Source organism: Mastomys coucha, unplaced genomic scaffold (assembly GCF_008632895.1).
Source record: "Mastomys coucha isolate ucsf_1 unplaced genomic scaffold, UCSF_Mcou_1 pScaffold1, whole genome shotgun sequence".
Lineage (NCBI taxonomy): Eukaryota > Metazoa > Chordata > Mammalia > Rodentia > Muridae > Mastomys > Mastomys coucha.
The window spans coordinates 40,811,138-40,829,719 of record NW_022196891.1 but is presented as its reverse complement, the minus strand read 5'-3'; the positions used below and the strand labels follow the sequence as shown (position 1 = coordinate 40,829,719).

The 18,582-nt window shown below is 33.6% G+C and overlaps 1 protein-coding gene across 13 annotated transcripts in view; it reads right to left on the bottom strand.

Annotated features, from left to right (window-relative positions):
- Positions 1 to 1,870: 1,870 nt before the first annotated feature.
- The window catches only part of Uchl5 (ubiquitin C-terminal hydrolase L5), a 29,381-nt gene continuing 12,669 nt past the window's right edge, over positions 1,871 to 18,582 (bottom strand). For 4 of the 13 annotated variants that reach the window (XR_004122612.1, XR_004122622.1, XR_004122650.1 and 1 more), the window contains exons 4-12: positions 14,272 to 14,397; positions 14,130 to 14,191; positions 13,863 to 13,993; positions 11,774 to 11,837; positions 10,103 to 10,205; positions 8,892 to 9,005; positions 6,668 to 6,766; positions 5,833 to 5,980; positions 1,871 to 2,125 (exon numbers count right to left, since the gene is read on the bottom strand). Coding sequence is in view for 7 of the 13 variants with exons in the window: in XM_031384325.1 (XP_031240185.1) it covers positions 5,903 to 5,980; positions 6,668 to 6,766; positions 8,892 to 9,005; positions 10,103 to 10,205; positions 11,774 to 11,837; positions 13,863 to 13,993; positions 14,130 to 14,191; positions 14,272 to 14,397 (777 nt within the window). In the remaining 6 variants the exon portion in view is untranslated. Of the gene's footprint in view, positions 2,126 to 5,831; positions 5,981 to 6,667; positions 6,767 to 8,891; positions 9,006 to 10,102; positions 10,206 to 11,773; positions 11,838 to 13,862; positions 13,994 to 14,129; positions 14,192 to 14,271; positions 14,398 to 18,582 lie in introns of those variants that run through there. The other 9 variants (XM_031384330.1, XM_031384334.1, XM_031384338.1 and 6 more) reach the window with 4 other exon arrangements.

Below are 18,582 nucleotides of genomic sequence, written 5' to 3'. Positions count from 1 at the left end.
AAAAAAAAAAAAAAATTAAAAACAAATAAAAACAAAAGTAAAAATATAACTACCATGTGACCAGCTATATCACTCCTGAACATCTAACTCAAAAGACTCTATATATGCTAGAGAGACTTGCATATTCATGTTTATTACTGCTCTATTCATAATAGCAGGGAACGGAATTAGCCTAGATGTTTGTCTACACTGAATGGATAATGAAAGTGTGGGACTGAGCTGGTGTGGAGGCACATGCCTTTTACTCAGGCACTCTGTAGGCAGAGGCAGGAGGATGTCTGAATCTGAGGCCAGCCTGGTCTACAAAGTTCCAGGGCAGCCAGGACTGTTACACACAGAAACCATATCTCAAAAAAACAAAACAAAACAAAAACAAAACAAACAAAACCCAGTAGTATAGAATCTGCAGAAGAATAAACAAATCTAAAAATTTAAGTGGGATAACTCAGACACCCGTTTTCTCTCTTACTGAGAAATGAGAGTAAATCATGAAATTAGAAAGGGGACCACAAAACAGAATTAATTGGTTTTGAGGAAGTTCAGCGATCAAATATGCCTTATAAGAAAGTACAAGAATGAACAGAAAAGAGAGTCAAAAACAAATTATGTATGAAAATACAAAAATATAAACTACTACTTTGTATGCTAATTTAAATAAATTAAATCTGGGTCAAAGTTGAAACTAGAAAACAGTATACAAGTTATATCATAAAATAAATTACATTATTTTACACAAAATGTAAAAAAGTCATGTATCAATTATTTTAAATGTGCTTGGATGACTAGTTTTTTAATAGTAAATTAAAATTTTTTCCTTTCAAGTTTAAATTGGAAAGAAGTTAGAAACAACGTTTGAAAGACAAAGATCCCAGAAACTGTGGACCTAGAATGTACGTTCAGATGGGCGTGAGATAATCCCGATCACCACTGTGGACCTAGAATGTACGTTCAGATGGGCGTGAGTTAATTCCTCCCTATCACCACTGTGGACCTAGAATGTACGTTCAGATGGGCGTGAGATAATCCCCTGTCACCACTGTGGACCTAGAATATACTTCAGATGGGCGTGAGATAATCCCGTCACCACTGTGGACCTAGAATATACTTCAGATGGGCGTGAGATAATCCCGATCACCACTGTGGACCTAGAATATACTTCAGATGGGTGTGAGATAATCCCTCCCTATCACCACTGTGGACCTAGAATGTACATTCAGATGGGTGTGAGATAATCCCGTATCACCACTGTGGACCTAGAATATATACTTCAGATGGGCGTGAGATAATCCCCGATCACCACTGCTATCTTTTAAAATAATTAAGTAACAAAATGTTAAACCCTTCATTTTTAATGAATATACAGAACAATATCTTGAAAACCAGGTCGTCAAAAAACCTATGATTTACGTGTTCTAACCTCCAGTTTTGTTTCAAAGCAAAAAAATGTCCAGGCCTTTCCAGAATAAAGCTACAATATATAAACAAATAATCCTAACAATTAAAGAAAGTTTGCTAAAATATAATTGGGATATTGTCTTCTTTACAGATTCATCAGAAATTGTATCAGTCTTTCCAAATGACTGGCCTTAAATGTCAAATTGGTGTAAGATAAAATTCAGTTTTAAGATCTGCAAAACACACACCAAAGAGAAAAAATACTAATTATTTTTGCCACAATTAGAAACAGATGACCCAGTTTAAGTAAGATCTGACATTTATAAATTGGATATATTAAGCTAACAGATTCAAGTGTTTATCAGACCACAGATAAAGCACATTATTTGTATACTTTCCAGGTTCATTACTATAGTTGTATTTCTAGAGTACCAACAACTCTCAGATCCAGAATAGAATAATGGAATTTGGCCAGCACTTTTTATGTCACTTTTATTTAGTATGCACTACATGCACATGATGCAGGTAGGGAAAAAGAGTTTTAACTCCATGCATAAAGGACAAGACAGACTGGTACTATGCAAATGTGCACTGAGTCAAATAGGATGTTGTTCAAAGTTCCTTTTATTTAATGGTGTCCATGAAATTTAGTGCAGCACAGTGTACACACGTCCAAATATCCTCTTCACTTAGTTTCCTGAGCTTTCTTTGCATTCTGTTTTTCTTTTGCCTAAAAATTAAAGATAGCATATTACAAACTCCTCAAAGATTGTTTTAGATCATACTAAAATAAAATGTATCCAATGGTATTCGCAAAGGTAAGGCTTATGCATCCTTCACACTACTAGAGCCTGTGTGGTGGGACTGCAGTCCTAGTTACTGGGCACTGTGATGTAAGAGAGCAGCCGGCCTGGTAACATAGAAAGGAAACGTATTAATGAATAAACAAATGAACACGTGCTGAGATACCTGAACACGTTTTGAGACACCGAGAGCATCGCAGTTTATAACTTGAGACTTGCAACTTTTCTCAACAAAAGTTCAAACCGTGAGTTTATTCACCCTCAGTAGAGATGATCATTTTTGGTTTACAGAAGACCAAATGTACTGATTATAATAATTAAAATATATTCATTGTATAAAGCCAAACAACCATAAAAATTCTAAAAGTATACATATTTGTCCAATTCTTACTCAAACTAAGTCTAATAAATTCTTTATATTTTCACTATATTGAAGTAAATGAATTTAACATAGTTTTGATGAACTTAATAAATATCATTAAAAGAATACATATACACATATGTATGTGTATATATACATACTCATGCATATATATACACGCACACACATATATATATCAGTGGTATCATTAAATTTATTAGACATAAGTTTTTCAACATGATGCCATTTGACCTCATAATTACAATATTAAATACAGTAATTGTTAGTAAAGTAACAAAGTAAAGATGAAAGTGCTCATAGACATTATCAAAGTAAAGATGAAAGTGCTCACAGACATTATCAAAGTAAAGATGAAAGTGCTCATAGACATTATCAAAGAAGCCCAAGGCTCACAGACATTATCAAAGTAAAGATGAAAGTGCTCACAGGCATTATCAAAGTTGACCAAAGCCACAAAGTTAACATATAGTGAAGTTTCAATAGATGTCAAAGACACTTGTTCTCAAGCAGTGTTTTTCAATATGTATACCAACTGGGGTCCCTATTTAAATGTAGGATGATGGATGATTCAGAAATAAAACAAATTCTCAGGTGACACCAATTCTGCTGGTCTTTGAAAACAAACCATAAATGAGAATTCTGTATTATACAATCAAAACCAGGATATTTAGAACTATTTCAACTTTTCATGATATATCAGGAGTAATAAGCAGCAGTATGATAAAACTGAGAGCTATGCATTAGACTTAATGGATGTGGTGGCACAGGCCTATAATCTAGCTACATGGGAGGCTGAGAAAGAATGGCTAGTTCAAGACCAGCTGGGTAAAATAGCTAAAAATAGCTGGATGCAGATCAGTGGTAGCCCTTGAGTTGAGATGGAGGGAGGGGGGAACAAACAACAGAAAATCAAAAGCAATTTATTATTAAAATATGTATACATAAAATACAGGCATTATCTAAAGTCTAACTACTATACAAAAGTACAAAAATTAGTTGCCTATATAAACATTTTTAATCAGCAGAATAGTTTGGAATTTAATTTGTATACCTTATCCTATATAAAATCTCATTTCTCTTCCCATTTGGATTTTTTATTTTTGAGATAGTTTCACCTTCTAGCCCAGCATGGCTCTACAGCTCACAATTCTCCTACCTAGGCTTCCTAAGTGCTGAGATTACAGACATGCAACATCACTTCTAACAAAGCTTCCTATACAACTGAATTTCAGGTATAATGTGAAAAAAAAAAAAGGGAGAGAAAAATATTTAGTTTTTTGCCCTTGGTCTCTGAATATAGTTTATAAAACAATTACTAAAATTAACAAAAATATTGTGATCACTGTCCTACTTTTTTTAAGAGACAAGAAGTTTAAAGGATTAGCTACTTATTATCAATTGAATCAAAATTCAATTTATTTGGATCCCTTTATCAACTACATTCATGATTTTACATTATAGGGACCGGAAGTTTTAAAAGGCAAAATAGACAATAATTTAGAACCATGCATACATGTGTATATATACACACATATGCCTAAACAGAATTTCTTACAGTATTTTAAGTACAGAAGGCTCACAAATGGAAATCTTAATCTAGCTAATTGTATGTTTGGTATATGGTACGATAAGATTTACAATTATTTTTAGGTTACCTCCTGAGCAATGTATACAACTCTCATATAACAAAATCATGAAATTTTACTCTATGTCATTAGAGTCACATGACCAAGGGAAAATTACTTCTTTTGCTTTTTATTCAATAAAATGAAAATTTTTTTGCCCCAACTACTTTCACCATTAGCTATATAGACAGCTGTCTTGGCCAAAGTCCAGCTTCAGATGGACCTGGCATCCAGCACCATTAAGTGGCATATCTTCCTGTGTGGTTCCTCCTACTCCCTTTCATACTGTAATAGCCAATTTCCTTAAAGGAAGGCTGGGGGAGCAACCAACAAACTAAATTCTATATATTCCAAATCCAAATCCACATCTAGATTCTATACATAACTGTTCTTGAAAGTATTAAGATTAACAAATTCCATGATGGTTTTTGATTGTATATAATTTGAAAATATAATCTAGTTTATCGGCTATTCAATTTGCTTTGTTTACTAGCAGAGAGTTCCAAAGTCATATAATTACTTGTTTAATTTTTTTTCCCACAAAAGGATGACGAAAACACATTTGCTATGAAAATTACTTAGAAATTACTATGTTTGCCCAAAATTTTTCGCATGGCTTTGTGCTGATAATAATCTCAAGATACTATGCAGCAGGTTATAATTGTTTTATTCTTTGTCAAACTATGCCACATGTTGGTTGAGTAAATTTACATCATAACAAAATGTCTAGAATATAATTGCAGCTAGACAAATGAGATGAACAATTTAAAACATTTCAATCAAATTTTAAAAACAAATACCCTCAAAACCTAGAAGTTAGCACTACACAGGTAGGAAGAATGGACACGGGCATTGCCTGTAAAGTATTACAGAGTAAAATCTTCTAAAAAGTAGGTAGACTAGACAGTTGATAACTACCTTCCTTAAAAAATTGGCAAACAGAAAGCTCAACAGAGCCATGTTACACCAATATTACATATTCATATACTGCCACCTTGTGTCCAAAACAGTCTTTGCAAAGGTTTACTCTAAGCTCTCAAAACCATCATCATCATCTGGGAAATACACAGTCAATTTTTTTTTTAAAAATCACACAAAATTTTTTCCTAGCCTACACAAAAATACTGTATTTTAAAACAAACTTTAAAGAACAGTGTGCGTTGAATAAAGTGATAGTTTGTCCAAAGTTTTTCAATCAGAAATTTTGTTCAGGATAACGTTGATTTCTGAATCTACTTGCCTCAACTTCCAAGTACTAGGATTATAGGTACGTACCACCACACCCATCACTATTTAATATTTTTAAAATAGAAATAGTTCATGGTGTTTCAAAAAAACCATCTAGATGTCCTGATAACAATTTGAGGATCACAGGATTCTAGTTGTTAATACAAGATTGAAAATCAGTTTCCCATCTTAGAATACCCCAAGGAGCATGAACCAGTCTTCTGTAATAAGTTTAAATTTAATGCCAAAAAGTGAGTCATATGTTTCAGGTAATAAGGCAAACACAAATATATTATGAATTCAAATCTCAGTAATATTTTATATTTATAGTATGAAATATTTGGGACAAAATGTATGTTTGCTTTGTACACTTTAAAATCAATAAGAAAAATATACCTACCATGTATTCTTGTCTTTAAATTAATGGTCCAAATTTTTATTTGCCTAGTAGTGTCTTCTCAAAGTGTTTCTCAAAATGTGGTACACAGATCAGTTGCATTAGAATCACTTGGGAAACTTATTAAAGATTCCTCCCTACATGAGAATATCTGGGGAGGGCCAGGTAACACGTAATTTAAAGAGCATGCAGAGATGGTCATTTTCAGAAATGCTGATTTACAATATAAACGTATAAACAATTTAACCGTAATTCACTTATTCCTTGAATATTTTATTAAGTGCTTAACACTGAAGAATAAATCTTAGAAATCAGAATTTTCCACGTATTTGTTAGTTATCCCTCAGTGGGAAGGATTATAGATTAGGAATAAGAAACCTATTTGCTAGCCAAACTATTCTTTTATCCCCATCTAGTTCTAAATCCTGTTACCAATGCAAAATTTTACAAAATTAGCTAAGGAAAAAAAACCTATTACTTCAGTTATTAACACAGAAATTTTGTTTTTTGTTTAAAGAAAGGAATAGTGTTTTAATACAAAACGACCTGTGTTCTAAACAATAAGAATTATGGACTGATAAAGTAGTGGGGCAATACCTGTTTTTGTTTTAAAGTACCAGGCTATGTTAACTTCTCTTAGAATGCAAAACACCAGGCAAAAGAATAAAACTACAAAATACAAAACCCTAAGCAAAAAAAAAAACTACAAAATGCAAAATACTAGGCAAAAGAATAAATCTACAAAAGCCCCCAGAAACTTTATCTCCATTTAATGCTCAAAACAATGTACTGGGGGAGAACCTAATCTAGCTTGAGTAGTCACCAATAAAACACTTACCTTTTCCACAAGTGGAATTAGCTGCTGGTGCTCTGCTAGGGTCTTTAACAATTCCATAATGAAAGGCAGGTAGTTATGCTTCCTTCTGATATTTTCAATCTGAAAATAAAACACATTTTCTGATTGTAATATCTTTTTGCATCAAACTTAAAATCCTTCATTCTCATAAACAGTATTAGAAATAAGATTTGATCCCTCCTGATAATAAAGAATGTAAAACAAAACAAGTGGCAAGTATTTCTAAGGTACAACTTTTTTCCCCTCAGCAAATCGGTTTTTTAAAGTCCTTTCTAGACAATCTACTTCTGTAGAAAAAAAAAGCCTATTCCAAGGATATTTATAAAAGCATAAGCTGTGAAAACCAACTCACCAAATTCTACAAGATAAACACCCCTGCTACTATAACTACACACTACTAAAGCCAACACTAAAGAGACTAGCTCAAATTTTTGAAGTTTAATACATTTTCTTGAGAACTTTTTTTAATCACTGAGGACCAATGGTAGCGGTAAATCTGTGCTAGTGTATAGTCTCCCAAATTATGTGCGTCTAACCCTTCACTGAGTTATTATACGTCCCATCTAGTAGATACTTGATTGACTGCTCCCTTACCATAGTAAAAGCTTCTATCGTTTAAGTCACTCCAACATTTCCTCAAATGAATTTAAATTTGTAATTTTTTTTTTAAACTAGGTGTGATTCATTACATGTTCTTACAATTAAGTCATGGGTAGTTTGTGTACCATCTTAGTATTATGTGACAAGGAAAATAATGGTTGAAATATCTCATACTTCCCTGTTGCCAAAAACATGGCCCTTTCTCTTTCTGCTTTTAAATTACTCTAAGGAGCCTGACCACATCTTCCCTGATAAAAATCCTACTATAGATTCAGTTATGGTCCATTTATTTCCTTTCATCTTTAACAGTGATTTATTGGCTGTTAAGTACAATGTAACATCGTGCTGACACAAGTAAGCAAATGCAACAAAAACAAAGTCCTTGCCTTGAGCTTCACATGGAAAAGGAATCTTATACTACTATCTCCATATGACAGATACCCTAAGGTACATACCAATTCTAAGTCCTCCTTCCATTCTTAGCTTACTAAACAGACTGTAAGTGAAGGAAGTCACAGAGTAACATGACTGTTTTAACTAAGGAAAATTAAATAAGGATTCTCAAAAAACATTAGAATTTTAAAAGAAAAACCAAGAGACAAAATTTCAAGTAACTTTAAGGCATAACGATTTGGTTATTCACTTAAGATAAAATATATACTAAGGAATAAAAGAGACTATAAAAAAAACTTCACCTGTTAATAGTAGTGCCATAAATAGATAGAGGTAGATAGATAGATAGATAGATAGATAGACAGACAGACAGACAGACAGACAGACAGACAGATAGATAGATAGGATGAGATCCAATACTTTTTGTTATTAACTTAAGAAGTTAATTTAAAAATTTTAAGTTTGATTATTATTCATGAAACAAATGAGTAATGTTCAGAGGAATCAAAATTTCCATATTAATGTAATTTCTGCTTTAAGTAAAAAGCCTTTTCAAGATCAAGAAGTATTATATGAATTCATCTAGCACTAGAAACAAAAATGTTCTTAACCTGAAGAAGGCAAGCACTAGTGCTTTTTAAACAATCTCCAGCTAGTCTGTGGGGCACATATCAGTACTCCCACCAGGAGGTTTACCACTGGTTCAAGGCTAGTGTCCTTTACATAGTTCATTACAAGCCAGGCATGGCTACACCACCAGGGCTACATTTGAAACTGTCTCAAAAACAAACAAACAAAACAAAACAAAACAAACTATAACTAATTCATTCATTTTCTACTACAGAAACTCAGAACTTTGCAAAATGACTACAAGTCTTGAGCAGGCACTACACAAGAAAAGTCAGAAGCACATGACACTACACAGCACAGAAGCTGTCAAAGCCTACAGACAGAAGGTCCTGGTTGTCCCCAGTAGTCACAGGTAGGGCACCCTGGACTCAGGAAGAATAGTAGGTACAGTGAACTGAGACTTCTAACAGGGTAAAAGTCTGTTCAAAATAGCATTTAAAAAAGTGAAACTTTGTCAAGTGCCTGATAATCAATACATTATTCTGAAAACTCACCAATGACGGGAAGGAAAGCAATCGACCAGGCAACATACTTTCACCTAAAAATTTACTAAAGCATTATAGCCTATTTTTAAAAAACATACCTTATATCTCTTTAACTTTTGTACCTCTTCTTCAATAAGCATCTGGTTTCTGGCAACTTCTGACTGAATAGCACTTAACACAGTACTACCCTGATCTGTATCCATGGGTTCCTCCTTAGGGGAAAAACAGAAACAGTACCCTAGTGACTGTGGCTTAAGTCCTGCCAACATTTAAATGATTCATGTAATTATTTTCAGATTTCAACTTCATGTTGGCAAGAATATTAGCCCAATAGGAAAAAAAAAATGGATAAAAGCCTTAAATAAACCTTCCATATTTCTGTTCTACAATACTTGACTTTCACCTATAAATATTGTAACATACTATATTAGTACAATCTATTAAATTACAAAATAAAATTGCTTAAAATCTTTAAGATATGAGCAAACGACTCTTTAAAAAACTTTCTCTACCATTAGCTCTCTTTTCCAACCATATTTATAGCAGAAAAAGGTAATATTAAGCTTGGTAAAGATTATATGTACATTTACATATACCAAATTTATTCCTACAAAAGTAACAGTCTTGATTAATTGTAAGAGAAAATAGTTAAAATAATTCATTACTAACATTTAGTGCCTGTTATATTACTCTTTAAATGATACTCAAATTTAATTCTCATGAGAGTATTTTATGGTGAATACTATAATATTTATGTTTCATTAAGAAACAGAAAAATATCAATTGTAAAGTATAAAACTAAGTAACATAAATCCAGAATATTGCCCCTTGTTAATCTATTATGGATAAGAAAATCAAAAGTAACTTCTCCCAAGAGAATACAGTATCTATGCAAAAATTGTATACTCAAAGGCCAAAGGGAATGCAAAGAAGGCTCAAGTGCAAGAGTGTCTCCTGTTCAAGCATGAAGGCTGGGGTTCAGATACCCCAGAAAAGGCCAGGAATGGCCACGCACATGCCTAGAACACTGGTGCTGTAGAAATCAAAGACAAGAACATAGTTGGGACTTGCTGGCCACTAGCCTAGTTCCAACCTTAGATGCAGACCGTCCCTCAAAAAAACAAAGCAAAACAAAACAAAGCCGTGTGTGCTAGAACAAGATACTACATATCCTCCTCCAGCTTCCCCACATATCTACTCTTGACAGTTCCCCCCAACCCCGTATATACAACCAAGGGTGCGCGCGTGCGCACGTGTGTGTGTGTGTGTGTGCGCGCGCGCATGTATGTACGTGCGTGTGTCCACAAACCTCTGCAAGTTGTCTTTGTAATTCTGCTATCTTCTGTTCATATATCATTTTTCTGTCAGATACAATGGCCATTAAGTTGAATCGAATTTCTCCTTCACTATACCTGCAAAAGGTTTTAAAATGTAATAAAACTTATAAAATCATTAGTATTAAGATAATTCAATTTGATTACTACATAATGGAATAAATAAAATTATGAGTAGGTTGATTATAAAAACTGATATTCTAATAGGGTTTTGTATATGAAAGAGCATAATATATATCAAAAGATTATCTAAATTTCATCAATTGTAAGCATTTTAAATGTTCCATACTACTATGAATTTTATTTAAGACATTAGAAATAACATGTTTTCATCACTCCTTCTTATAAGAAATAGGATAATTATCAATTCAGTTCTCAGAGAAAAAAACTAAACCTAGACTTTACATTTGTTAGAATCTACTAATGATAATAAACATTTTTTCCAAGTCATTATATAGTTTCTACTGTTGGTAAATACATCTTAAACTTTATAACTCACAAGTAAATATAAAATATTAATTTTAATGTATAGTCAAGTAGTAAAATTACTACCCTGATACCAAAAAAAAAAACCCTTCATAATAGTATGAAGTGCCTTAATTTTGAAATTACCTATAATACATAAGGACACTTAATCTAGATAATAACATACTATAAAATGTAAGCCTATATTTGTATTACTTCAAGACTATAAGATACTTCAGAAGTGTCTTATAAATCTATTATGAGAAATTCTATTATATTTCTATTATCAGAAAGAACATGGTCAACTATAACTTATGCTTTAAATTATGTGAAAAATTTTTAAATTTTCTAGGCCTTTTTTAAATTGAGGGAGTTCTGTGTTCCTAATCCTATCAAGTATAACTGAAATTTGTGGAAATAATATATTAAACAGAGAAAGAACAAGTGATTGTTGGGCAGGAAGTTTGCTGTAGGTCTGAAGACTCCTAAGGTGAGACGGAAGTTTGTTGGGTCTATTCTGGCTGGGATGTTATAGTGCACCTTCTGGGTCTACCCTGGCTGGGATGTTATAGTGCACCTTCTGGGTCTACCCTGGCTGGGATGTTATAGTGCACCTTTTTAAGATTACAAGGGAAACAGCACACAGCCTATTACTTCCTATAGCTGAACATGTTTATATATTATTTCAAAATAACTTCATCTTGAAAATCCTCAAAACCAAAACAACAGTCCAAAACTACCTGCACAAATATTGAGCAACAGTGAGCAGCTCCTTTAGGGCTGGTACTGTAGCTCAGAAATAGATCATTTGCCTAGCATACCTGAGCTCCTTTAGGGCTGGCACTGTAGCTCAGAGATAGATCATTTGCCTAGCATACCTGAGGCCCTAAGTTCAAAGCCTTGCACTGCCAAAAACTAAAATGAAATAAAACAATCAAAAATCTCCACTTAATGGATATCAACGAATTTGTCATATCATTAAATAAAATTTCTAAAATATATTTTCTCAATATATCAATTCAATCAAGAGTTTAATTTTAATTAATCAAAGAGATTAATTCAAATCAGATGTTTAACACAGAACATTAAAAAATTAAAATGTTTTCTTAATTAAAAAATAAAACAAACAAACAACCCTTAGAAACCAGATTTATACATGAATGATATTAGTGGAGCATTACTTTTGAATCCTTTTCTCTATTACTGGCCTCACTGCAGTAATCCAGTCATCTTGATTGCATGCACCTAGAAAGAAATGTTAAACAGTTCAAACAACACAAGAAAAGGCAATATTAACTAGCATTCTCTCCATAAATTGAGGACTTACACAAATGTTTTAAAGGTCTCAGTATGTAGCCTACTCTAGCTGAAGACAGGCAATACTGATGCAGCAGGTCAAATTTTAGGTGTAAGCCATCAAGTCTTGTGATTCTTTTTAGTGTAATTATGCTAAGCTTCAATTCTTATTTTCTGATAACAGAAGAATATACTATCATTTGTATTGTCATACTATTGTTTAACATCATGTCATGCTATCATGCAACAGACATGTTGGTAGACACTAAAATATTTGAGAAACCAAGGAATGAATTAGGAAATTGACTCACTTAAATGCACAACCACAAGATAAAGATAAATACACTCAGTGGTAGAGTGCTTGCTTAACACATTGTAGCCCTGGGTATGTTCATTCTCTCAGTCTTTCTCTCTCTCCCTCACTCACTAGGTCTCCCTCTCTCCTCCCCTCTCCCTCCTGTCACACAAATTGTTTAAGCAAATTTTTTAGGTTATCATGTTTAATAAATGACAAAACTAAAAGGCAGGAAAAAAAAAAAAAAAGAGAAACCAATCCACATGTTAGTGATAAAATAAGGATTCAATCCTTACTGTCTGACTTTCCAAAAATGTAAAATAAAAAATTGATAAGGAGTTAATAGAGTTAAAAAGATCAAAATACATCATATGCATATATGGAAATGTCATAATGGAGAAAAACTACTTTTTACAACTAATATGTTAAAAAAAATTTAAACAAAATTGAAAACCATTTTTAATGCTAGGTCATTTAGCCAAAATGCTTTAATCCTCTTTTTCCCAGAAGTCACATAACAGCTACACAATAAATGTGGCTATTCTGTATTATTCAATATTTTGTTTATATTTAATAATTATAATTGTGATCAACAGAACACATAAGGGTTCAAATTAATTATCAAACTAAGGAAAACCAGCTTCTCAAAAATTATTTTAACAAGGAATAAATATTTTTAAATACAAACTTTCACTAGATGAATTATTAGTTATAAACATGGAATTATGATCAAAAATTATGAAATTATAAATAAAACAAACCTACTTATTTGTTGTAGTGATGGGGAACGAGCCTAGGTCACTACCAAGATGCATTTCTAGGCCTAACTTTATGTATAAAAGTATAAAATGTAATCAAAAGTATATATTAGATTCAAATAAAGCAAAGGTTTCCTAGATTGCAACCTAATACAACAAAAGAAATTTAATTAAGTCTCAAAAAAGAATTGCAATTCTTTTGTGAAGAGCTGGAGTGTAGTTCGGTGATATAGTCCTTGCCTACCACATATTTATAAGACTGTATGTACATATGGTGTGTCTGTCTGATCTGTGCATGCTCTGTCTCTCTCCAACTTTCTCTCTCTGTCTCAGGTGCTGTCTATCTCTGTCACTCTGTTTCTCTGTCTCTGACACAAATTGTTAAGCAATTTTTTTAGGTTATCACAAAAAGTATTTTCCACACTGCCCTACCCTATGCCTCCTACCCACTCTGGCTGATTCTCTTCATTTTCCCACTTCTGCATTCTTGTCACAGGTACTCCATTGATCAACTCCCTTAAGAGCTTTTCCTCCCCTCTCATACTTTCCATCACAAAGCTGAACTTGATGAAATCTCCTGCTGTAATCCCAGCAGGAGAGAGATTAAGGTAGGAGGATCACAAATTCAAGGCCAGTTTACTTAGACAGAAGTCATTATCTCAAAGTAAGTAAATTTACTTATTTTAATTAAAAATAAATTATGTGAAATGTGTGTTAAAAACAAACTCATAGGCCTCAAAGGAACAGTGTAAGTTCTTGCTATATAATCACATCATTTAATTTCATCAAGCAATCAAGACCATATTATACTACCTCAAAGTAGCTTTCATCCTCAAAATTTAAGCAGACCTGCAGCTAACATAAAGGAGAATATAAAATCTTTTTTTCTTTATCCAAAGTAAATACCAGAAAATAAGTTACCTAAATCAATTGGCCCTTCTCTTAATCCATCCAATTCATACAGTCTTCCATTGACTGGGACGTAACTGACAAAGTGAAAGGCGTCCTCCTCTTTGGCTGGTGTCTTTGTATCGAATTCAAACATCTGCTGTCTACAGGAAAGAGGAGAGGAAGAGCCAAAGAAAAGCAAACACAACAAAAGCAAGAGACAGAAAATGGTAAGACAGACGGTCAGGGACAGACAAATATGATAGTCAGATGGACAGACACACACACACAGTTCTTTACCTGGCAAAACTGTTGTGCACTTGTCGAATTACATCTGAGTTACTCAATGCCAATCCCTTCATCTAAAACAATTTTGAAAAGTAGCCTATTATAACAAGAACAATCACAAATAGGTCATTTTAAGATTAAGAAAGCTACTCACAGCTGCATCAAAACTTTGGGAAAATTCTTTAAATTCTGATAATGTCTCTCCTAAATGTACATCTTGATGGGTACAGTTCAGTAGTACACTTACGATAGCCTGAGTGGCACAAGCATTATTAATTACCTATAAAATATAAAAAGGAAGAATATTTTGAGTCTGTTTTATTTATTTATTTTATTAGTTGACCATTCACCCTCCAAACAGAAGTAGTCTTCAAATTCTATTTCATATTACACTGGCATAAACTTTTAGTTCCCATTCTGGTCTACTTTCAGGAACTTGATAAAATTCTTGAGTGGAAGATTCTAGACAGTTAGAGAAATCTAGTAACGATGAAGACTGCAAACAAGTCCAGTTACGGCAGCATGACCAATCAGCCCAACCTAAAACAGCTAAGTACAACAAAATAATTTGTCCTCCCTCCTACCTTCCTTCTTCCTAAACTTACCCTTATCCAATTTAGCCATATTAAGTACACAGCCCAAGCTTTAACTCCACTAGATGGCTTTTAGACAGAAATTCTGCAACAACTCATTCCCACTCTCATTTGAATCTCTAATACAAGTATATATTGTCCACATATTTTCACTCAAAGGCACAGTGTTGTCATCATACTGTATGTTCAACAAATTACATGGAATATATATATATGTATATATACACACAGATATATATATATATACTTATATACACACACACACACATACAGAGATATACATATATTTATGTCAAAATAAAAAAAGTGCCCCCTCCTGTTCCAGAAGATAGTTTTCTGGGTACTTTACACATATCAATTATTTTAATCTTCTCAACAAACTATAAAAATAGTCCTATTTTACCTTACATTTACTGAAGCTGAGACACAAAGAATTAAGTGGCTTCTCAAGGGCATACAGCTAACCAAGAGACAGTCTGATTCTACAATTTGTGTAGCAGACATCACACCAAGCTGATTCTATATTATGTATGTGGGTTTCTCCAGTAAGATCATAAGCTATTTTATAAAATCTTATCTTCCACATAGCTCACAACACCTAAAATGTTATGATCCTAGAACTGAAAAACAGAAAAAGGGGCTGGAGAAATGGCTCAACCATTTCAAGTACTTGCTCCTCTTCCAGAGAACCTGTATTTGGTTCAAAGCACCCACATCAGACAATTCACAACTATAGATAATTCCAGCTCCAGGGGATCAAATGCCCCTGGCTTCTGGGAGCACCTGCACTCATGTTTATAAGCACACACACTTATACATAATTAAGAACAAAATAAAGAAAAGGAAGGAAAAGCTCTGTAAGTTCAAGGAAGGCCTGGTTTACACAGCTAGATCAAAGCCAGTCATATAGATTCTGTCTATAAAACAAACAAAAACCCAAAACCCAAAACCCTATACTCAATCCAAATCATGAATGAGGTAAACTCTATGAAGAAAGGTAAGCTTCTATGAAGAAAATAAGACTTTTCATAGACATAGGGAGCTGCTCATTGTGTGTGAACACAAACACACACACACACACACACACACACACACACACACGAAGACTAGGGTCAAAATCACAAGAATCCATGTAAAAAACTGCATATGGTTGTCATTACTGTATTAGGAGCATAGATGGGCAGCAAATCCCAGAAATTTACTGGCTAAATTTAGCCTGGCTAAAAAGGTGAGTTTCAGATTCAAAGACCAGGCAGTAAGGTAGAGAGCAATAGAGGAAAATGACTGATATTCTGCTTTGGCCTCTGTATGTATATATGTGGGGATACATGCCTACAGACTTACATATATGTAATATACACATACACATACACAGAGAGAGATAACATTAAATTTTAAAATAAAAGTAAACTCAGTAGACTGAGATAGTAGGATTCCTTAAGTTTTAGTGTTCAATGTCATGAGACCCCCATATCAAAAATGTAGAATTAAACTTAGTACTGAGAAGAATGTTGCTCATGAAATTTGTGAAGTCACAGATACATGAATGACAGAAAATCAAACTAATACGGAATAATTTTAACTGATATGTCCTTTCCAAACACAAATTTTTTATATAGCTTTGAAATTTTGAACAGACTAAATAAATCAAACAAAATGAAATTCTAGAAAGACATGTAAAGAGTTTACATAAAGGAACAAATTACAATGATTGATATATTTAGATCTAAAGAGCACTTTTGGTTGTATTAGTATGGTTGCAGCTATAGGGGTCATTTACTAATTTACAAATCAATGATCTTAAAGATTTCCTAACATATTTTTCATAGAGAAACTAAATAATAAAAACTGTCTGAGAAAAATTCAGTTGACATTAAAGAAAGGATTAGGGAAGATAGAAAATAAAAAACAAGATTGACTAGGTTATCATCCTAACTCTAACAAAGGTGTTAAAAATACTAAAGGTAGACTATTAAGCCCACTTATATGTAAATATGCAATTAAGAAATCTAGATCTCAACTAAATAGTCAAATAAAACTATGACAGAGCCAATCATAAATTTGTTATAATCAAAAATAATCATAACTCCATTCCATGTACCTTCAGCAAATTAAGAACACAGGCATCATCAATGTCTTCCTCCTCTGTTTTCACAAGACTATCCATTATACACTAAAGGTGTTAAGTCTATTCAAATCTACATCCACCGCTTTCAGTCTTGCTTACTCTCACATAAGTATCTATACTTATATTCTATACCATGTTTAAAATGCATTCTTACAGTATAACCAAGGTAATTTTCTATTTATTATTTATTTATTATAAGTACACTGTAGCTGTCTTCAGACACCACAGAAGAGGGCGTCAGATCTCATTACAGGTGGTTGTAAACCACCATGTGGTTGCTGGGATTTGAACTCAGGACCTTTGGAAGAACAATCAATACTCTTACCTGCTGAGCCATCTCATCAGCCCCTGGTAATTTTTCTAAATGAAAATCTAATCATGCCATCATCTTGAAAAATATTTTGATTACTATTACTCATAGAATACAGAGAAGAATCTTTTTTTTTGGTTTTTTTTTTTGTTTGTTTTTTTTGTTTTTTTTGAGACAGGGTTTCTCTGTGTAGCCCTGGCTGTCCTGGAACTCACTCTGTAGACCAGGCTGGCCTTGAACTCAGAAATCCACCTGCCTCTGCCTCCCAAGTGCTGGGATTAAAGGTGTGTGCCATCACCGCCCAGCTGGAGAAGAATCTTAAGAATCTTAATCACATAAACTGCTGCACACATGAACTTAGTTGCTATGACTGCGTGATTAAGACCTAGGCAGATCAAGCCATCCAGCATGGACGGGGAGGGGTTCATGAAGTCCTGCATATATCTGAGGAGCTACTGCAACTGCTGGCTGTTGAGGAGTTGGTTTTCTTTAGGAATGTGGTCCTTTACAGAATAACCATGCTCTGGCAGATGGTCCTGTACCCTTGCAAATATATGCGCACATATAAGTGAGTAAACTCAGTGGGCTTGAGAGCAAAGTACATGATGCTAGCACAGAAGAGTGGTTGTAGAAGAAAACAAAAGGAGGAAGGGAATCAGGTGCACACTGTATGCTTGTATAAAACTCTCAATGAATCTCCAAAATAATACAGTTAAGATTTTTTAGAAGTCTGTTTAAATTAATCACACTTCCTAGGAATACTGATTTATTTTCCCTGACTCTCAAAGACTAAATGCAGGAATCTGAAAACCCTGAGAAACTTTTTCCCCACTATATAATTCTAAAATGTATCACTGTTGCTGAACTAACTAAAAGAAATAAAGTCTCAATCAACCTAAAATATACTGTGTGACCTGTGCCTTTCCTCTGGTTATAACCTGACAGTTGTTCTCCAGTATCTACCTTTTTCTTCTTATCTAAGAGGTTTGGGTTTTTTTGTTTGTTTGTTTTGTTTTGTTTTGTTTTTCAACACAGGGTCTCTCTGTTTAGCACTGGCTGTCCTGGAACTCACTCTGTAGACCAGGCTGGCCTTGAACTTAGAAATCCGCCTGCCTCTGCCTCCCAAGGATGGGCCACCACTGCCCGGCTTATCTAAGAGTTGAATGCCTAAATTTTGATCTGTGGCCACCTGGAATAAAGACATTCTTCCTAGTTTCCTTTGCTAACTTGGGTTACAAAGTTTTGGGGTTATTTTTTGTTGCTGTTGTAAAGGAAGGATATGACACTGACAACTTATATAAATGTCCATAAAAGCAACATAGTGTGCTGCCCACTTCTGAGTTTCTGATATCTATCTATGATAGAATGATCGAAGCTCTGGCAACAATTTTGGACCATGAAGAAACCTCTCAAATAGGAGACAGACAGAAAGGA